Source organism: Mastigoproctus giganteus, chromosome 9 (genome assembly GCF_048544385.1).
Source record: "Mastigoproctus giganteus isolate SK-2022 chromosome 9, ASM4854438v1, whole genome shotgun sequence".
In the NCBI taxonomy this organism is placed as follows: Eukaryota; Metazoa; Arthropoda; class Arachnida; order Uropygi; family Thelyphonidae; genus Mastigoproctus; species Mastigoproctus giganteus.
Window position 1 is genome coordinate 142,289,305 of NC_143583.1, and position 16,941 is coordinate 142,306,245.

General features: G+C 34.5%; 1 protein-coding gene across 1 annotated transcript in view; it reads right to left on the bottom strand.

The window, feature by feature from the left end:
• Positions 1-4,251: 4,251 nt before the first annotated feature.
• LOC150080782 (RING finger protein 150-like) overlaps positions 4,252-16,941 on the bottom strand; it is a 169,505-nt gene continuing 156,815 nt past the window's right edge. The window contains exons 5-6 of the mRNA XM_090380966.1: positions 12,594-12,690; positions 4,252-4,978 (exon numbers count right to left, since the gene is read on the bottom strand). Coding sequence (XP_090237092.1) covers positions 4,601-4,978; positions 12,594-12,690 — 475 coding nt within the window. The 3' untranslated portion in view covers positions 4,252-4,600. The remainder of the gene's footprint in view (positions 4,979-12,593; positions 12,691-16,941) is intronic.

Consider the following 16,941-nt stretch of genomic DNA (forward strand, 5'->3'; position numbering starts at 1 on the left):
CAAGAGTAACTGGAATAAGACCAACAACCATCAGAATAGCATGATAGAATGGGTTGCCATGGTCACACAGCTTCTTAAGCAAAAGCAGTCTCCCAGCAGTGTGCAGAACTGCCTATCCCCATGCACAGAATGGAAGCACTGTAGCAGAACTGAATGATAGTCCAGTCATCAGACTGATTTATCTGGGTGGCCATAGGTCCAAAGAATGATTTCACCCAGGTTGTACTGCATTAACAATGAAGTTCATTGATTGCACTGTGATGGCATGTGCCTATCATCAATGAAACCATGAATGCTGTTTATTGTAATATTCTGAATAATTCTACCTTACCTGTATTGTGGCAATTGTTTGGGGCAAAGCCATTTGTATTAGCACAACAATACTCCATATCAAAAAATGCTGTTGGTACAACTGGTTTGAGAATTATGTGGTGACCAAACAAAGTGCCTAGATCTGAATCAAACTGAACACCTTCGGAATGTTCTGGAACAACAGTTAAGATCAGAACAAGACATTCTAGTTCAAGCAGATAAGTAGTCACAGCCTTATACGACGAGAGGAGAAAATTTCTTTCTACAAGTTTTTGGTATTCTCAAAATACACAAACTTGTAGAAAGTGTCTCCCAGAGGATTACTGATGTCATTAAAATCGATGGGGTCAAATTTAATATTCAAAATTTATTTTTTATAACCATTTATATAATGAGTCAGTGTTTTTCATTTAGTGCCCCAATAAATGTTGGAAGAAAGTGAATATACTGAGTATGTATATTGGCACATCGGCTTCTGTGGCCATAATGCACCTCCCAAACTTTTTGCATTTGCGACCTTTGGGTTGCCAGGCAGGCACTTTACCCACCTGGTCGGCAATATATATGAACTAAGACAAAGAATTAAAACAGCAAATAAAATAGTGACTATAATATAGTACAAATGATATGTATATAATTAGTTTATAAAACAAGATCTGTATATAATAAATTACTGTATCTGAACAAGACAGCAATATTATTCAGATTCTGCTTTCCCTCCTTCTCATAACAGATAAGCTAAGATGGCAAATAAAGCAAAATAATCAGAAATGGTCAGTAATAACGGCATAGAACAATACTAAAGCAAAATCTGTACACGTGGAAGAAAGGCAATACCAAAGTTGCACATAATTCATTACTAACTCTAGAAAATGAGAAAGAAACAAAAAATATAAATATCAAATTATATACAAATAGAGTTTTATGTATACTGATATCTTTTTACTTTAAGAATAAAAAGAGAAAAACTCATGTCATTATTAGATATTATTCAAACAAAATTATGAGATCAAGATTGGTGAAAGAAGAAACACAAAACTGGAATCAGATGTGACAGGCAAAGGAGTTTGGATTTATTGATGAAACTAATTGAAGTGATGAAATGGAGACAGGTTTTATTTCATTAATAATTTATGATAAAATAAAAAATTCTGAATATAAAAATGAGGATATCAACTCTTGCAGTAAACTGGAATTTACTTTAGTAGAATGAAAATAATTTCCATTAATTTTCACATCAATGGAAATTATCAAAAATCAAAAATATTAAATCTAGAGGTGCCAATGAATAAGTGCAGAATATAAGTAACAAAAAAAAAAAAAAAAAAAATATGCAGCAGAACTAAGGAGGATCTCAGTTCAGAAAGCTAGTCTGCATCTTAATTACCTAGGTTTCAAAGGTTAAAAGACTGATGAAAGGAACTAAATGATATGGTTTGTATGAACAGTGAATGGAAATTTAAACTGTTAAGTTGGTAAGTGGATTTCACAGAGACCACAGAACAGTCAGGATATAGAGCGAGTTTCTATAATTTGGAAAGACTGTGAGAAATGGTAGTTAAAAACTGTTTCTTCATTTCACGTATATACTGCAGATGATTATCCTTACAAACAACTATAATGCCACTGGAATTAGAATGCAACTAAAGCTATGGTGTCATAATCCCCTTCATTTTTTGTAATAGATGATTAGACCATGATGAGTTACTGAAACTGATGATATGCAAGAGTAGTAATCATAATTATAAAATCATGATTTTAAATCATAAGAAGACCATAGCTCAAAATATGAAAAATATATAATATATACCATGCACAATAAACGCACAAAATATGCTGGAAAAATTACTCATAATTACTCTTTAAAAAAAAAAAAAAAAACCACTTGTATTGAGAAATTGGTATATCATCGGTGATAATAGGTATTGAACTGATTAATTTATTAACCAAACAATTGGCTAGTAATATAAAATATATCTAGTTTATGCCTATTTTAATATAGCTTGATATTTTCATAATATAGTAAAAGCCCATTTACTGGCACCTCCATACATGAGGTAGGGCATTGCAGTTCATCACAAGCATCAGTAATGTCATGTACATGTTTCGTTATTAAAAATACAATATTTTATTAATGAGCATTTCATAAAATTTTCCACTTCGACCCCTGACAATGGGAAAGTTAGCCTGATCAGTATTTTTTGTTTTATTATCTTCCCATTATAATGCTATGATCAGTTAACTAGGCAATAATTCAGAACCATCTGATGTCAGTTGAGCCAAATCATGTATGATTTCTCTGAATTTCTTGTTTTTTCATAGTAGCTAGTAAGAGTATTAGTAGTTCTAGTAAACAATTATCACAGGTGCTCCAAAAACTTGTTCTGCATTTATTATAAAATATTTTCAACATCCTTTTAAAGTGACTCAAAACATAAGCATATATTGGAGCACAGAGAATTAAAGTTGAATGAACACACAAAGACTGAAGCTCGTTAACCTTCTACTGCTAACATGGCATCCGAGAGAGACCACTTAATTTTTTTTTTAACTTGTAAATGAAATCAAATCCTCACATGTACCTTTGCCTACCAACATTCGCTAACTGGTTATATAGTATTTTCTATTTTCATTTTTATATATTATAAATTATGGGACATTAAATATTTGTATTTAAAAGATGACAGGTAAGCGAAGGTATTTACCTTTCTTCTACACAACTCCCATTCCCATGTAACATGTGTCCAATCTTTCATAATTCATAATACTTTGGTTTCACCATCTAAATGCAAACAGCTGACAAAAATACAAGCATTCATGTTGCATCTGCCGGATGCCACATGAGTGTATGAGTCAATCTGGGGGATTGACAACCTTGCAAATTCTATAAATATTATAAAAACTATTACTATTATTAGTTTCTCTTGTTTATTTTTGTTTGATATTTTAAATTGGCTTTAGCAAATCATAATAAAGATATCACCATTTTCAATTAAGATGCCATGCAAGTGTCCTTGTTATAATTAAGGGTGAGTGATGGAAGGTTAAATGAGTAGAAAAGTAAGAATTGCAATATACTGATGAAAAGAATTTAATGTCAATTCATCAAGCAGTATAATATCAATGCACAAAAGGCTCAAGTTCTGAATTCCGTGACCTCTGAGAAGCCAGTAAAGGGCTTTGAGTGCAGACTTACTTTTCATAAGTCAAAATTAGAAGATTACATGTGAATGTTATGTATTTTATAGGCTAGATACATAAAATAATCCAGTAGCCAAAACAAACTGTTTTATGAAGTCTTATACTATACAATATTATGCAAAATTTGGATATTGGCATATATCAAGAAACCTATACTCACCCCAGATAATCGAGCTTTTATTGTAATGCATTTTGATTTTGATTATTATAGTACCTTATACAATGGTTGATTATAAAGTTATTGGGTATTTTACAGTCATAAATAATATGCTGTTTTTTTTTGTCATCAAAACTGTATGATTTTATACTTTGCGCTCTAACTTATATAGAACTTTTGCTATTCATTTCTCTTTCTTGAGAGCAGAATTAAAAATAAATAGCTGAATGACTGACTAAATAAGCTAGCACTCATTTTCTCTTCAATGATTAAATGTATAAATTTAAACCAATAAGTTACACTAAATGAATTTGAGAACTGCCTAAATGAAAAGTAGCACTGCCAGCCTGGATTTTGATATTTCAGCAAAATTCAAAATTTCTTGGTAAAAAAAAAAAGTTCATGAAATTTTGAAAAGAAAAAAATCTGATTAAGCAAGTTAAAACAATCTGTTGTATAACAACCTTTAAACTTGCATAAATTGATATATATATATATATTAATATTGTATAGTATATATATATGCACATAAATTATATAATGGTTTTATATAAATATATTACTGTTAGCATGCCTATGTCTAAATAACCTGAATATCTACACAGCTCGTTAGTCCATCCATTTGTGGAGAAAACAACAGAAGTTGCTTTGTACTGAATGTCATATTTTTTGTTTGTCAGTAATAAAAAAAACTGGCCAATATTCACAAAGCAGGAGACAGTAGGTGATGGAACCAGTTATGAAGTACTTTGTTTCAATAAATATCGCTGTCACATTTACTTAAGCTCTAACTGGGGTAAACAATCGAGTTCTAATCCCATTGATAAATACAGGTCAATGTTTTACTGGCAAAATACTTGTCTACTTTCACAAAAAAACTGTTCTTCAGTCATCAACTGAAGTCTTCTGATAATCTGAGTCATCTTAAACTCATGTATTATGGATAGCATCAGGATTTGCATCTTCTGTACTAGATACTGTACACTCGTTATCCTTTTCACTGCAGCCTGGCTGGTCCTGTAAATCACTGTCCAGCCATGAATTTAATGAAAGATGGAGTGATGATGGTGCTGATGATGAAGTATGAAAGGGACTAATAAGTTTCATTTCAGCAATTGCACTGTCTTGGGTATGAACCAAAGGAGAAACAGAAAGATTGCCTATGTCGTCATCGGGTTGTGAACTAGCAGGAGAGAGAGGCCTGTGCACAGGAACATGAATGACTTGTATATCTCCATGATGGTGATGATGGTGCTGGTGGTGAACATCCTCATCTAAGTTAAGTACACTCTCTTGACTGCCACTATACTGAAAAATAAGAAACATTATGTTTGCTAAGATATAATCATGTAGTTAAGCACTGTATTATTATAATACATTTTTATATACAAGCAAAAAAGAAAGATTGCTCATTCATGTTAGTTTCATAATACAGTAAAGTATAATATGTTAAGTTACCGTAACATAATATTTTGCATCCATTACAACCAGCCAGGGTATAATAGATGCCTCCAGAATTAACCAGTCACACAACTTTCTGGCCAAATGAAAAGTAGTGGCATACAAATCCCATTTTGTAATAGTAATAAATTTTTCTAGAGCTTTTCATTCAGTTTTGTTTAGTTGGTTTCAGAAGTTAGTTTTCCCACCACAACAAACTGACTAACCTCTAAACACACAATTTAAAAAATTTAATACACTGATACATCACAGCCCAAACTGCTTCTGCACTAATTCAAAACAGATTAGCATTAGCATATTAGCAAAGGCAAATGATGCAAGAAAGCAAGCTTATGTAGCATCAGCCAAAAAAAAAAAACCCTTATTTCACCCATCCACTCGCTCAAACTGTTTGTCAAGTTCTGCCTTGAATCTATTTAAGCTATCAACTTCTACAACAACAGATGGAAGTCTGTTCCAGCAATCAACCACCCACTGGCTAAAGGCAAACTTCCGCACATCTATCCTACAACTATCTTTCCTCAATTTGAATTTATTCCCTCTCAGGTGATTATTCTGAGCAAGAGGAAGAATCCCATCAGCATTGAGCATGCTCAAACCGTTCAAGGCTTTATGCAACTCAATCATATCACCTTGCAGGTGCCTTGTCTCCAGACACTAATTTGCAAAACTTAAGCCTTTCTTCATAAGAGCAACCCTTTGTTCCATTCACTAATCTTGTTGCCCTTCTCTGTTCTTGTTCCAACAGCTCTACATCCTTCTTAAAATTAGGCCTCCAGACCTGTATACAGTACTCAAGATGTGGTCTGACCATTGCCTTATACAAGCGGATAATGACCTCCTTTTCCCTGCTAGAAAAATTCCTGTATATCATTGACAAGACACCATGAGCTACTCTTGCAGACTGTCTGCACTGCCCAGAAAACTTCATATCTGCCTGCATAATTACCCCCAGGTCCTTTTCATTCTCTACCACTGTCAGTGTAGTACCACAGAGTTGATACGTTACTCTGGGGTTACTGCTTCCCATATGTAGTACTTTACATTTGTCAATGTTAAACTTCATTTGCCACCGCTCAGCCCATCTGCTCAACTTTTCTAGATCCTGTTGCAGCAGCGTACTGTCATCAGTGTCATTAAGAACCCTGCCAACCTTCGTATCGTCTGCAAATTTGGACATTAAGGCTGATATACCATCAGCAAATCATTTATAAATACAGAACACAACAATGGACCCAACACTGAACCCTGAGGGACTCCACTAATAACATTAGTCCACGAAGAGCAGTGTCCATTGATTACCACTCTCTGTCTTCTCCCACTCAACCATCCCTTTATCCCTAACAGCAATTTGAAGCAGATGAACCTACTTCTAGTATACAGGGTGACCCCAGAAAAAAAAAAGTGAAATGGAACTAATTTCCATATTTCTGTTAACTTTTTTCTGCACCATCCTACATATAGTAATTAAGTAATTAATAGGCTTAAAGCTGTTTAAAGTCCCACCTCTTCTTACGTTTGTTTATGATTATCTGTTAAATTTAAAAAAATGCTCGCTTTTATTTTATTTTTTATCCAAGGTCACCAATTCTGAAATCAGAAAATCCAGATAAAACTGTAAATAACAGTTGACCTTCCCCCAAAAATGTTCGGATTTTTTTTTTTCTTGGCTGGTGCAGCATAAGCCATAGGCTTTCTTGCACCATGCGGCCATTACTAATACTAATACTAACACCGAGATTAAACTAACCAGTCTATAGCCACTCATCTCATCTGACTCTTAGTTTAGTTCCCCTCTTTGCATATTGGCAAGACATTGGCACTTCTTCAGTCCAAGGATATTACCCATGAATCTAACAATGACCTCATAATTAACCCTAAAGGTTTTTTGCAGTCTCTCAATATGTCTGAGAAATATCATTAGTACCTGGGGCCTTACCCATTGTGATTAATCTATAATGCTACTAGAACACTGACTCAAATCAATAAAATACCTTTATTAAATAAATATACTGACTGTATAAACTGTATATTAAAATAAAATAAAATAAGATGATATTATAAAAAAAAATGAAAAATAAAAGCACTAAAAGGTGTTTTAAATTACTAAAAACCACTAAAACTGCAGCTTTTGGCAGCAGCGGCCGCCTTCATCAGCAATAATGTGTCATGGCCACACACACACACACACACACACACACACACACACACACACACTTTAAAATTGCCGGGGCCAGTTGCCACAAAATTAGTGGTCAAAGTCTTAATGGGTAGGGTGGGGTCCCATTGCTCTTCATCTGAGGAGAGGGACGAGACCAAATGGGTTATGGCTGACCTAGTAACGTGCGGTTACCCCCAGAGCATTATTGAAGGATGTTTAATAGATATGAGTAGCAGTCCTAGGGATGTTTTTACACCTGTTGCCACCGCATACATCCCCTACTATCCAGGCATCTCAGAACCCATTGCTCTTATTTGGACTCATGTCAGGTATGCTGTGTGCAGCTTCTGGATCAGATACTGCACATGGTAATGTCTACAATTAAAGATCCTATTGCAACTAATGACACTAGTGGGGTTGTATATGAAATTGAGTGTCCAGATTGGGGGAAATGTTATGTGGGGGAGACGAAACATAGGCTGCGTGATCGCCTAGAGGAGCATGATAGGGCCCTCAAGATGGATTATTATGTGTTCAGCCGTAGCTGAACATGCCTGGGAAACTTGGTGTGGTATTATGACTAAAGAAGCCATGATTGTAGATAAAGCACATGGTTTTTGGAACTGGAAATGGTTAGAGAGTCAAAGGATATGTTCGTCTGGATGCTATAGTCTTAATAGGGATAAGGGCTGTCGTATTCATCCACTCTTTGAAGCCCTTATCCTAGGGAGAGACAAACGTTTTGGAATGGTTCGTTCCAGTGCTATTTCCGGTTCCAATGCACGGGAAGTGGATCAAACGCAAGTGCCATAGCTGGTGTTTCGTACCCGCTGGTGACGTATAGGTGTACATATATAGATTGTTGGATAACCTGTAACCATTACTGCTGATGAAGGTGGCTGCTGCTGCCGAAAGCTACGGTTTTAGTGGTTTTTAGTAATTTTAAACATCTTTTTAGCGCTTTTATTTTTCATTCTTGTTATAATATCATCTTATTTTATTTTATTATACAGTTTATACAGTCAGTATATTTATTTAATAAAGGGTATTTTATTGATTTGAGTCAGTGTTTTAGTAGCATTTAGATGAATCACAGTGTTCCTGACTCCAGAGGCCTCTTCAATGCCTTACCAATTTTAAAGTTCATTTAAAACTTACTTTAAAAACTCTTGTGTAATATCTGTATTACATATTCACAATATCCTCTACACAAAAAGAACTTTCTGCTGTGAAGGTGAGGTTGAATCTTCAAGAAGAATAAGAGTTGAACTGATACAAAGTATGAATTCAGCTCACAGAAACATCTGCTGGTTGATCTATGAATCTGACAATTCCATTGAACAAAGTCTTATCTCTTCTCCTTCTTGTACACATCATTCTCCATATCACAATAACACCCAGTCTCATTTAACTATTAAAACAACATCTGTAAACCTAATCAGTAGCTCAACTTCATCCATTTTATTGAAAACACTTCTGACATTACTATATAAACAGTTTAAGTTTCATATTGGCTTGTTATTCATTTCTTTGCTACTAAGGCTCTTATAATTATTAAAGCATGTTGCACCATAACTAGCCTGGCATGCATTGCATCCATCACATCCTTTCATGTACTTACCTGATGAGTGATCATCTATGGTTCATCTTGCAATCTAGCAACCTCTCATTCAAACTTTTGACCTTAACCCACATCACTGACTGCATGTCTATAGCTTCTCTGTTCTCTTCCCCAACTAGAACCTTAAAGCTCTTTCAATGACATCAGCAAGGACCTTTACACATTCTGTGTTCAAATGTATGCCATTCCTACAAAATAATTTCCTTCTGCCAACTAGGATGTGTCATGCTGATGAAAATCTTCCTCACCCAAAATCTGTGAAGTCTCTCAAGTCTATTACAGATAATCAACAATACTTGCTTTATAAAATCTTGTCTGGACAGGATTGCAGACAGAATTATACAATTAAATTTTGTCCTAATTCACAACATATTTTAGCATGGTCCTATACTTTTCAATGAAGTCAGTTCATTTGCATTTAATATCATTAATTCCCATGTGTATAACCAAAACCCCATTTAGCTTCTTTAACTAACAAGTTATTAGTAACATCATTGATTTTATGTAACCAAGGCTTTTTTTTAATTAAAAGAAAAGCTTCTAAAATGCTGCAGAGATCACAAGTCTAGAATACCTCCTTGGGGGATTTTTTTTTTTTTTTTTTTTTTAATAATGGTGCCAATATGCACAAATTTGAGGCTAGTTTCATATTATAAAACTACAGATAATATTGTGACTGCCCGTATCATTTATGTTAGCAACAATAATAAATAAATATATATATATTTCGTAATTAAAAATAAATATTTCTTTATTTTAAACATAAATTTTTTTTACAAGTTTACAACTTCCAAAACAGTGTTACAGTATGCTCTGGGAGAAAAAAAAGTCCAGACCTTACTGCAAAAAATGTTCCATTTCCTCAAAAACCCCAGTTCCCCAATCAAACTACCAGCTGCTGACCCAAAACAGTGATCTCTTTATGAATGACATCTGGTGTCTAAATTGGGAATGCATCTCCTGAAATACAAGTAGCCACTTAAGTCATTGAGTTTTAATCTGCTCCAGGGCATCAACCCATTTTCTCGGCAACCTAGTTTTAATTTCAGATTACATTCCCTGCTTCTGATTCACAAAAATAATTCATCAATTGTATTGCGATCACCTGCAAGAATGATCTTCAAACACATTTTACAACTAAACTAGCAATAATGCCCTGATTCATGAGGGAATTATTACTTATACAAATTATAATGTGCCATGGTATTTTTGGATGCTCTTCTAGCAACCAAAGTTATAGTTATGCAATACTCAGGGATAAACTTATGAAGCATTAGAGAAATGAAATAAATTTCTTTTTCCAGAAATTAATTAATAAACTATTATTACTACTCAAAAAATTATTTGATACTCTATCAAGTACGCTACAACAAAGTAAAATTTTAGAATATGGAACTAGCTAGGGTTTTACAGATTACAACCTCACAAAATCAGAAATTCCTGTTACTCATTATCATAACTTAACATCAACTATTAAGATTTAATGGTATCTCAAGTTAAGCAAATTGAAATTCAAATTGCAATTTCACATTAATATGATTTTTGTTTGACTTTCAGAAATTTCAGTTTTAATTTGTTGTGTGTAATATTAAACATCTATACTTCATTTTTATATATGCATGAGTTATAATAAAGTTGGATAGAATTGCAAATTAAAAATGAAAAGAGTTGTCCACTTTCCTATTTGCAATTGTTGTTTAGAAAACCCTTTGCAGTGTTATTTCTAACCATCCATCTTTAGATTTTTTTAATTTGCCAGTTTGTGTGTGTGTGTGTGTGTGTGTGTGTGTGTGTGTGTGTGTGTGTGTGTGTGTGTGTGTGTGTGTGTGTGTGTGTGTTATTTCAATTGTGAATCCTACAATGAGTTTCTAACAAAGCTTCAAACCAAAGGAAAATATTACCTTGGAAGAAAAGCTTGCTGTAGTGAGAAGCTACAAGAATGGAGAAAAAACGAAAGACATGAAATTAGTTACTGGAATAAATGAATCAACAATTTTTACAATTAGAGACAATGCTGATAAAATTAAAGACTCAAAGTGCATGCATGTGAAAACATGAATTTGCATCATTGAACCAACAATTATGGAAAAATGGAAAGGATTTTAGGTTCATGGATTGAACATGAAAATCAAGAAAGTGTTCTCATTTTCTACATAGGTGATGCAAGAAAAAGCAACAAGAAGCTAAGTCATTTAATTCTAGTGCCAGACATTTCCAGAAATTCAAAGGCTGTCATGGCTTCCACAATTTAAAACTAATGGAAGAAGTTGCTGTTTGTTGAAAGGAAGCTACCAAAAATTTTACAAGCATATGGAAGGGAATAATTCATGATAAAATTATGAACACAGACAAGTGTTCATAATGTGATCATCTTTTGTTCTTATTTTACCAATCTACTTATTCCCAAACTGAAAGTGTATTGTGAGAGGGAAATGGTTCCTTTTAAAATTTTAACATTAATTGACAATGCACTGGAACATCCACAGACTGTCAGATATTAAGGAGGAACTTAAAGTGCTATTCTTGCCTCCCAGCACCATATCATTAATTTGTCCTTTGGATCAGGGAGTAATAAAAGCATTCAAAACTTATTACCTTTGAAGAATATAAGAAAATTGGATGCAAAAGAAAGGGAAAATATCAAAGAATTTTTAAGAAAATTTAATATTAAAATGGCTATCCACATTACTTAAAAATTCTGAAGTAACATAGAGTTGCTTAAGCGGCATGTGAAAGAAACTTTGGCCTGATGCAGTGAGAGGTTCAACACAATTACCAATAAACAATTTAAGAAATATAACAGACTAAACTATTGGTTGGCAAAATCAGTAGACTATGATGAAGTGGATGAAGAAAATGTTGAAGAACTTCTCAACTCCTATCATCAAGAATATCAATGAAAATTTAATTGAGTAATTAAGTGCCCAATAAAAACAAAAAGAAAATTCAGGAAGAAATACAAGCAAAAAAAACTTTAACAGTAAATGGAATGACGAAAGTTTTTAAATATCTGGAATGTTATTTGTCATATTTTATTGGGAAGGATCTAAATGAAGAAAGAAATGTGGTTTCAAGATCGATGAAGGATGCAAATGCATGTTATGAAGAAGTTTATTGGGAGAAACAGTGCCGCACATATCAAACATTAGATACCTTTGTTAAGCAGGTTCTGAAGTCATCATGTCATTCATTCATTCATTCATTCATTCATTTAGTTAAGATGAAGAATCAACATTTGATGTGAGCTTTAAATTTTTGCTATATGTATGAAATATTTTGATATATGTATGAAATTTCGTATTGTGATAAATTACAAAGTATGTTTACTTTTTTAAAATAAATCTTTCTTTTATAAAAAATAAAAAATTAATATTGGAAAAATAAATTCTCTCGAGTTACACGACTTTGCTACGAAATGCATCACTTGCATAATTTGAGGTATTACTGTACTACAACAGTTTGTATCAAATTATAAAATGAGTAATATTATTCATAATACTATTTATATGAAGGAGGGGGCTATTTCACATAGAAAATAGTGTCCTCCCTTCATTTTTATATTTAAGTTATTAATATTCCAAGTAATATCTTAAATATATTTTTATATTTAAGTTATTAATATTCCAAGTAATATACAAAGGGATTTAAATTTTTTCATGAAAAAAAAGTGTTTTCCTTACCACAAATCCATAAAATCTTAAAATATCCATTTTGCACATGGGACATGATCTCTGATCAATAAGCCAAGGATCAACACATGGCTTATGAAATATGTGCCTGCAAATAAAACAACAGTTATAAAAGTAAAGCATTCTATATATTCTATACTTCTACATCAAATGAAACATTAAGTGAAACAAAGATGTTTCACTTAACGCTATTACATTAAGGCCTCGTTAATATAATGAAACCTATTAATTTGGAGTCACATTCTTACAAAAAGACTATTTAATCTGATTAATTACGATTCATATATTACAGAATTCAAATAAAACTTCTGTGACATTATTATGACTTGACAAAAGTAGTCTTTGCACCCCTCCCCATATGTTTCTTACTCAGACTATCTCCTGTCACAGGTCCAAGATAAGCAAGCAGCAAATTTATTCAGTGCTTCTCAACAAGGTGGTCTGAAAGTTGTGAATAACATGGTCTTTTATTATTATCATCATCATTTGAAGCTTTCTTAAGTAATGATTACAAACATTAGAAATCTTTTTCATATCTGCTGTATTTTGAACGTTTCCAAACAAAAAAGGAGTAAAATTAAAGATTACCATAGACCATATAAAGTAAGTTGTTAATAAGTATTTTCAAATTTTCTTTCATATTTCAATTGCTAAAATATATATAATTCTAGTGTATTTGTAAAAATTGTATTTCTCCTCCCAATTAGATAGCTTAAGACATTAACATTAATAGTGGCACATGATGCAAGAAAGCAAGATTAAACAGCATCAATCAAAAAAAAAAAAAAAAAACCTTCCCATTCACCTATCCAATCACTCCAAAAGTTTGTCCAGTTCTGCCTTGAATTTATTTAAGCTATCAATTTCTACAATAACAGATGGAAGTTTGTTCCAGCAATCAACCACTCACTGACTAAAGGCAAATTTCTGCACATCTATTCTGTGTCTTTCCTCGATTTGAATTTATGCCTCCTAAAGTGCATAATCTGAGCAAGAGGAAGAATCCCATCAGCATTGGGCTTACTCAAACCATTCAAAGCCTTATATACCTCAATCAGATAACCTTGCAGGTGCTTAGTCTCTAGATGCAATTCGCAGAACTTGAGCCTTTCTTGGTAAGAGTCCTTTGTTCCCCTCACCAATCTTGTTCCCTTCTCTGTACTTGTTCCAACAGCTCTACATCCTTCCTAAAATGAGGCTTCCAGACCTGTATGCAATACTCAAGGTGTGGCCTGACCATTGCCTTTTACAAAGAACTAATCACCTCCTTATCCCTGCTAGCAAAGTTCCTGTATATCATTGACAAGATCCCCCCATGAGCTGCTCTGGCATCCTGTCCACATTGCTCTAAAAACTTCATATCAGACTGCACAATTATCCTCAAGTCTTTTTCATTCTCCACTACCCTGAGTGTAGTACCACACAGTTTGTACGTTACTCTGGTGATACTGCTGTACTTTGAAGTGCTGTACTTTAAACTTTAATTGTCACCGCTCAGCCCATTTGCCCAATATTTCCAGATCCTGTTGGATGTTCTTGGGGTGGATGGGACTATCCCATTCCCCACCAGGAACATCTTCATCCCTGCCAACCTTCATATCATCTGCAAACTTGAACAGCAAGCCTGTTATACCTTCATCAATATCACTGATAAATACGGAAAACAACAATGGTCTCAACACCGAACTCTGGGAGATGTCACAAATAAAATTACTCTACAATGAGCAGTGTCCATTGATTACCATTCTCTATCTGTTCCCACTCAACCAACATTTTATCCATAGCAGCAACTTTCCCTTAAAGCCATACTGCTCCAATTTGTACAGCAGCCTTTTGTGTGCAACAGCATCAAAATCTATCCTAAAATCCAAGATATGATATCAAAATTTTTTCTGCTTCCAGTTTTGTGACCACATCACAGTATCCAATCAAATCATGAATTTCTTAAGGGGAAGTTAGACAGGATTTCACCCTTAACAAACCCATGCTGTGTCTGAACTATAACTGCAGCCTTGCCAAAATGATCTTGCAGTGCTTCTTTAACCAGTGACTCCATTACTTTCCCTGGAACAGGAGTTAAACTAACAGGTCTGTAATTACTCGTGTCACCCTTTGATCCCCCTTTGTGAATTGGGGATACATTTGCACTTCTCCAGCCCATGGAGACCTCCCCTGAATCTAAGGATGCTCTCATAATTATGGCTAAGGGTTTCCTTACTTCATTTGCTGCTTCTCTTATTATAACTGGATAGATCCTATCCACCTCAAGTACCTTTCTTATGTTTAACTTCAACAATTTTTCCGCCACTTTCCTCTCAGTTATTACAAAATCATTTAGCTCCCTATTAGAGTTAAATAAACTTCCGGCCTCCACTTCTGTACAGAATTCCTCATGTGAAGTCCCTTCAGTATCCCAAAATAAATCAAAAAAGTCACTTACATACCATAATGCAAAAGTAACAAAATAATTATGTGCAGGGTGTTCGTTAGCTTTCACTGAAGGAATAACAAAGGGCAACAATGATTCAAATATATTCTTTTATGAAATCCCCCAATGAAAGGTATCAGAACCCATGATACTTAGTACTGTGTATGGGACTCCATAGCCAAATGGTCAGGAGCAGGAGTGCAATAGCACACGCTCTTTGAGTAGACCAGGATTCAAGCCCCTGACCGCCAAATACAGTCGATCTGCCAACCCGCACTGGACCAGCATGGCAGATTATGGCCCATTTCCCTCAGCATGAATTGCTCAGGAGGCTTCCATCCATCCTGCGGTGGGTTGATAATGTCTGCAGTTTTACCTTTTTTTTTATGGGTTGAAGGATGGAGAAGATGAAAAAAGAGACTTGAATTTCTGTAGATTGTAATTTAGGAAAATGGGCATAAATGAATAAGAAGACAAGTTCGTTTTGTGAGTTTGAAGTTGGCAGTAAAAGGTGCTGACTGGTTGCAGCACGTGTTTGGACTTGCTTGGAAGAGAGAGAGAATTATAGGAACCAATTCAGAACAGTGCCTATGGAAGTACCTATGGAAAAGGCATGCAGCAGAAACAGAACATCTATGAGACAGAGAGTGGAGAGACTATGTAAGAGATGGGTTATTAATTAATCTAACTACACTCTTTTGAATGAAGTCTAGAAGCCTGAGAGAAGTTATGGGGAACACCACTCCAGATGTGGGAACAGTATTCCATGGTAGAGTGGATTTGAGATTTGTAGTGAGAGTAGATATTTAGAAGAAAAGTAATGCCAAGAGTAATGAAAGAGAAAATCCAGTCTTTTTAGATGGAAAGGAAGCAATATTTGTGATTTACTTATGCCAAGAGAGACGGCCTCCGTAGCCGAGTGGTCAGGAGCGGGAGTGCAGTAGCACACACTCTTTGAGTAGACCAGGGTTCAAGCCCCTGACTGCTGAATAAGGTCAATCTGTCAACCAGCACTGGACCAGCGTGGCAGATTATGGTCCATTTCCCTCAGCATGAATTGTTGAGGAGGCTTCCATTCTGAAGTGGGTTGATAATGGCTGCACTTAACCTTTTTTTTTTTTATGCCAAGAGAGATTAGAAGTTAGGGTAATCCTTAATAAAGATATCTGATCTTGTCTAGAAATCGGAGTGTTGTCAAAGATAAGCATAGGAGCAGGAGGATCCCCTTTTTGTGACATATAAATAATCAGATCAAGAGTATTACTCCCTCTGGTTACCTCTTGAACATGTTGCTGTAGAAAACAGTCATCCAATAAATCCACAATAGCCTTGCCAGTGTGCGAGTGACCAAACACAAGTTCCAGTCAATATCTGAAAAGTTAAAATCCCCCATTATAAGACATTCTGATTTACTGGCCCACTATTTCTCTGCACAATTGCTCATTATAGTCAGATTCATTAGGCCTATAACATACACCTACTCTCATTTTTCCTTTCCCAGTGCTTATTAAACACCACACAGACTCAATGATGCATTGTCCACCAACATCAATTGGATACACTTCCTTAGATTTGATGTGTTTCTTAACTAACAGCATAACCCCTCCTCCCTGTCCTGTCTATCCTTCCTGTATGCATTGTACTCCCCAAATTCCAATTCTGCACTGCTTATATCTGTGTGACACCAAGTCTCTGATATCCCAACAATATCTTTAACAATTGCTGATGACTTGATGGCCTAAGTCAAATTCAGCAGAGATCCTGGATTGACTGTAATATCACTGGCAGATGACTAGTGGATCATTTTATCAAGGATGTTCTGAAGATGAATATGGTCAAATAAACTTGCAATAGAAGAAAAGAGTTTGGCAGCATTCTGTTTCAGTTACGGCAATTAATAGGCAAGCTAAA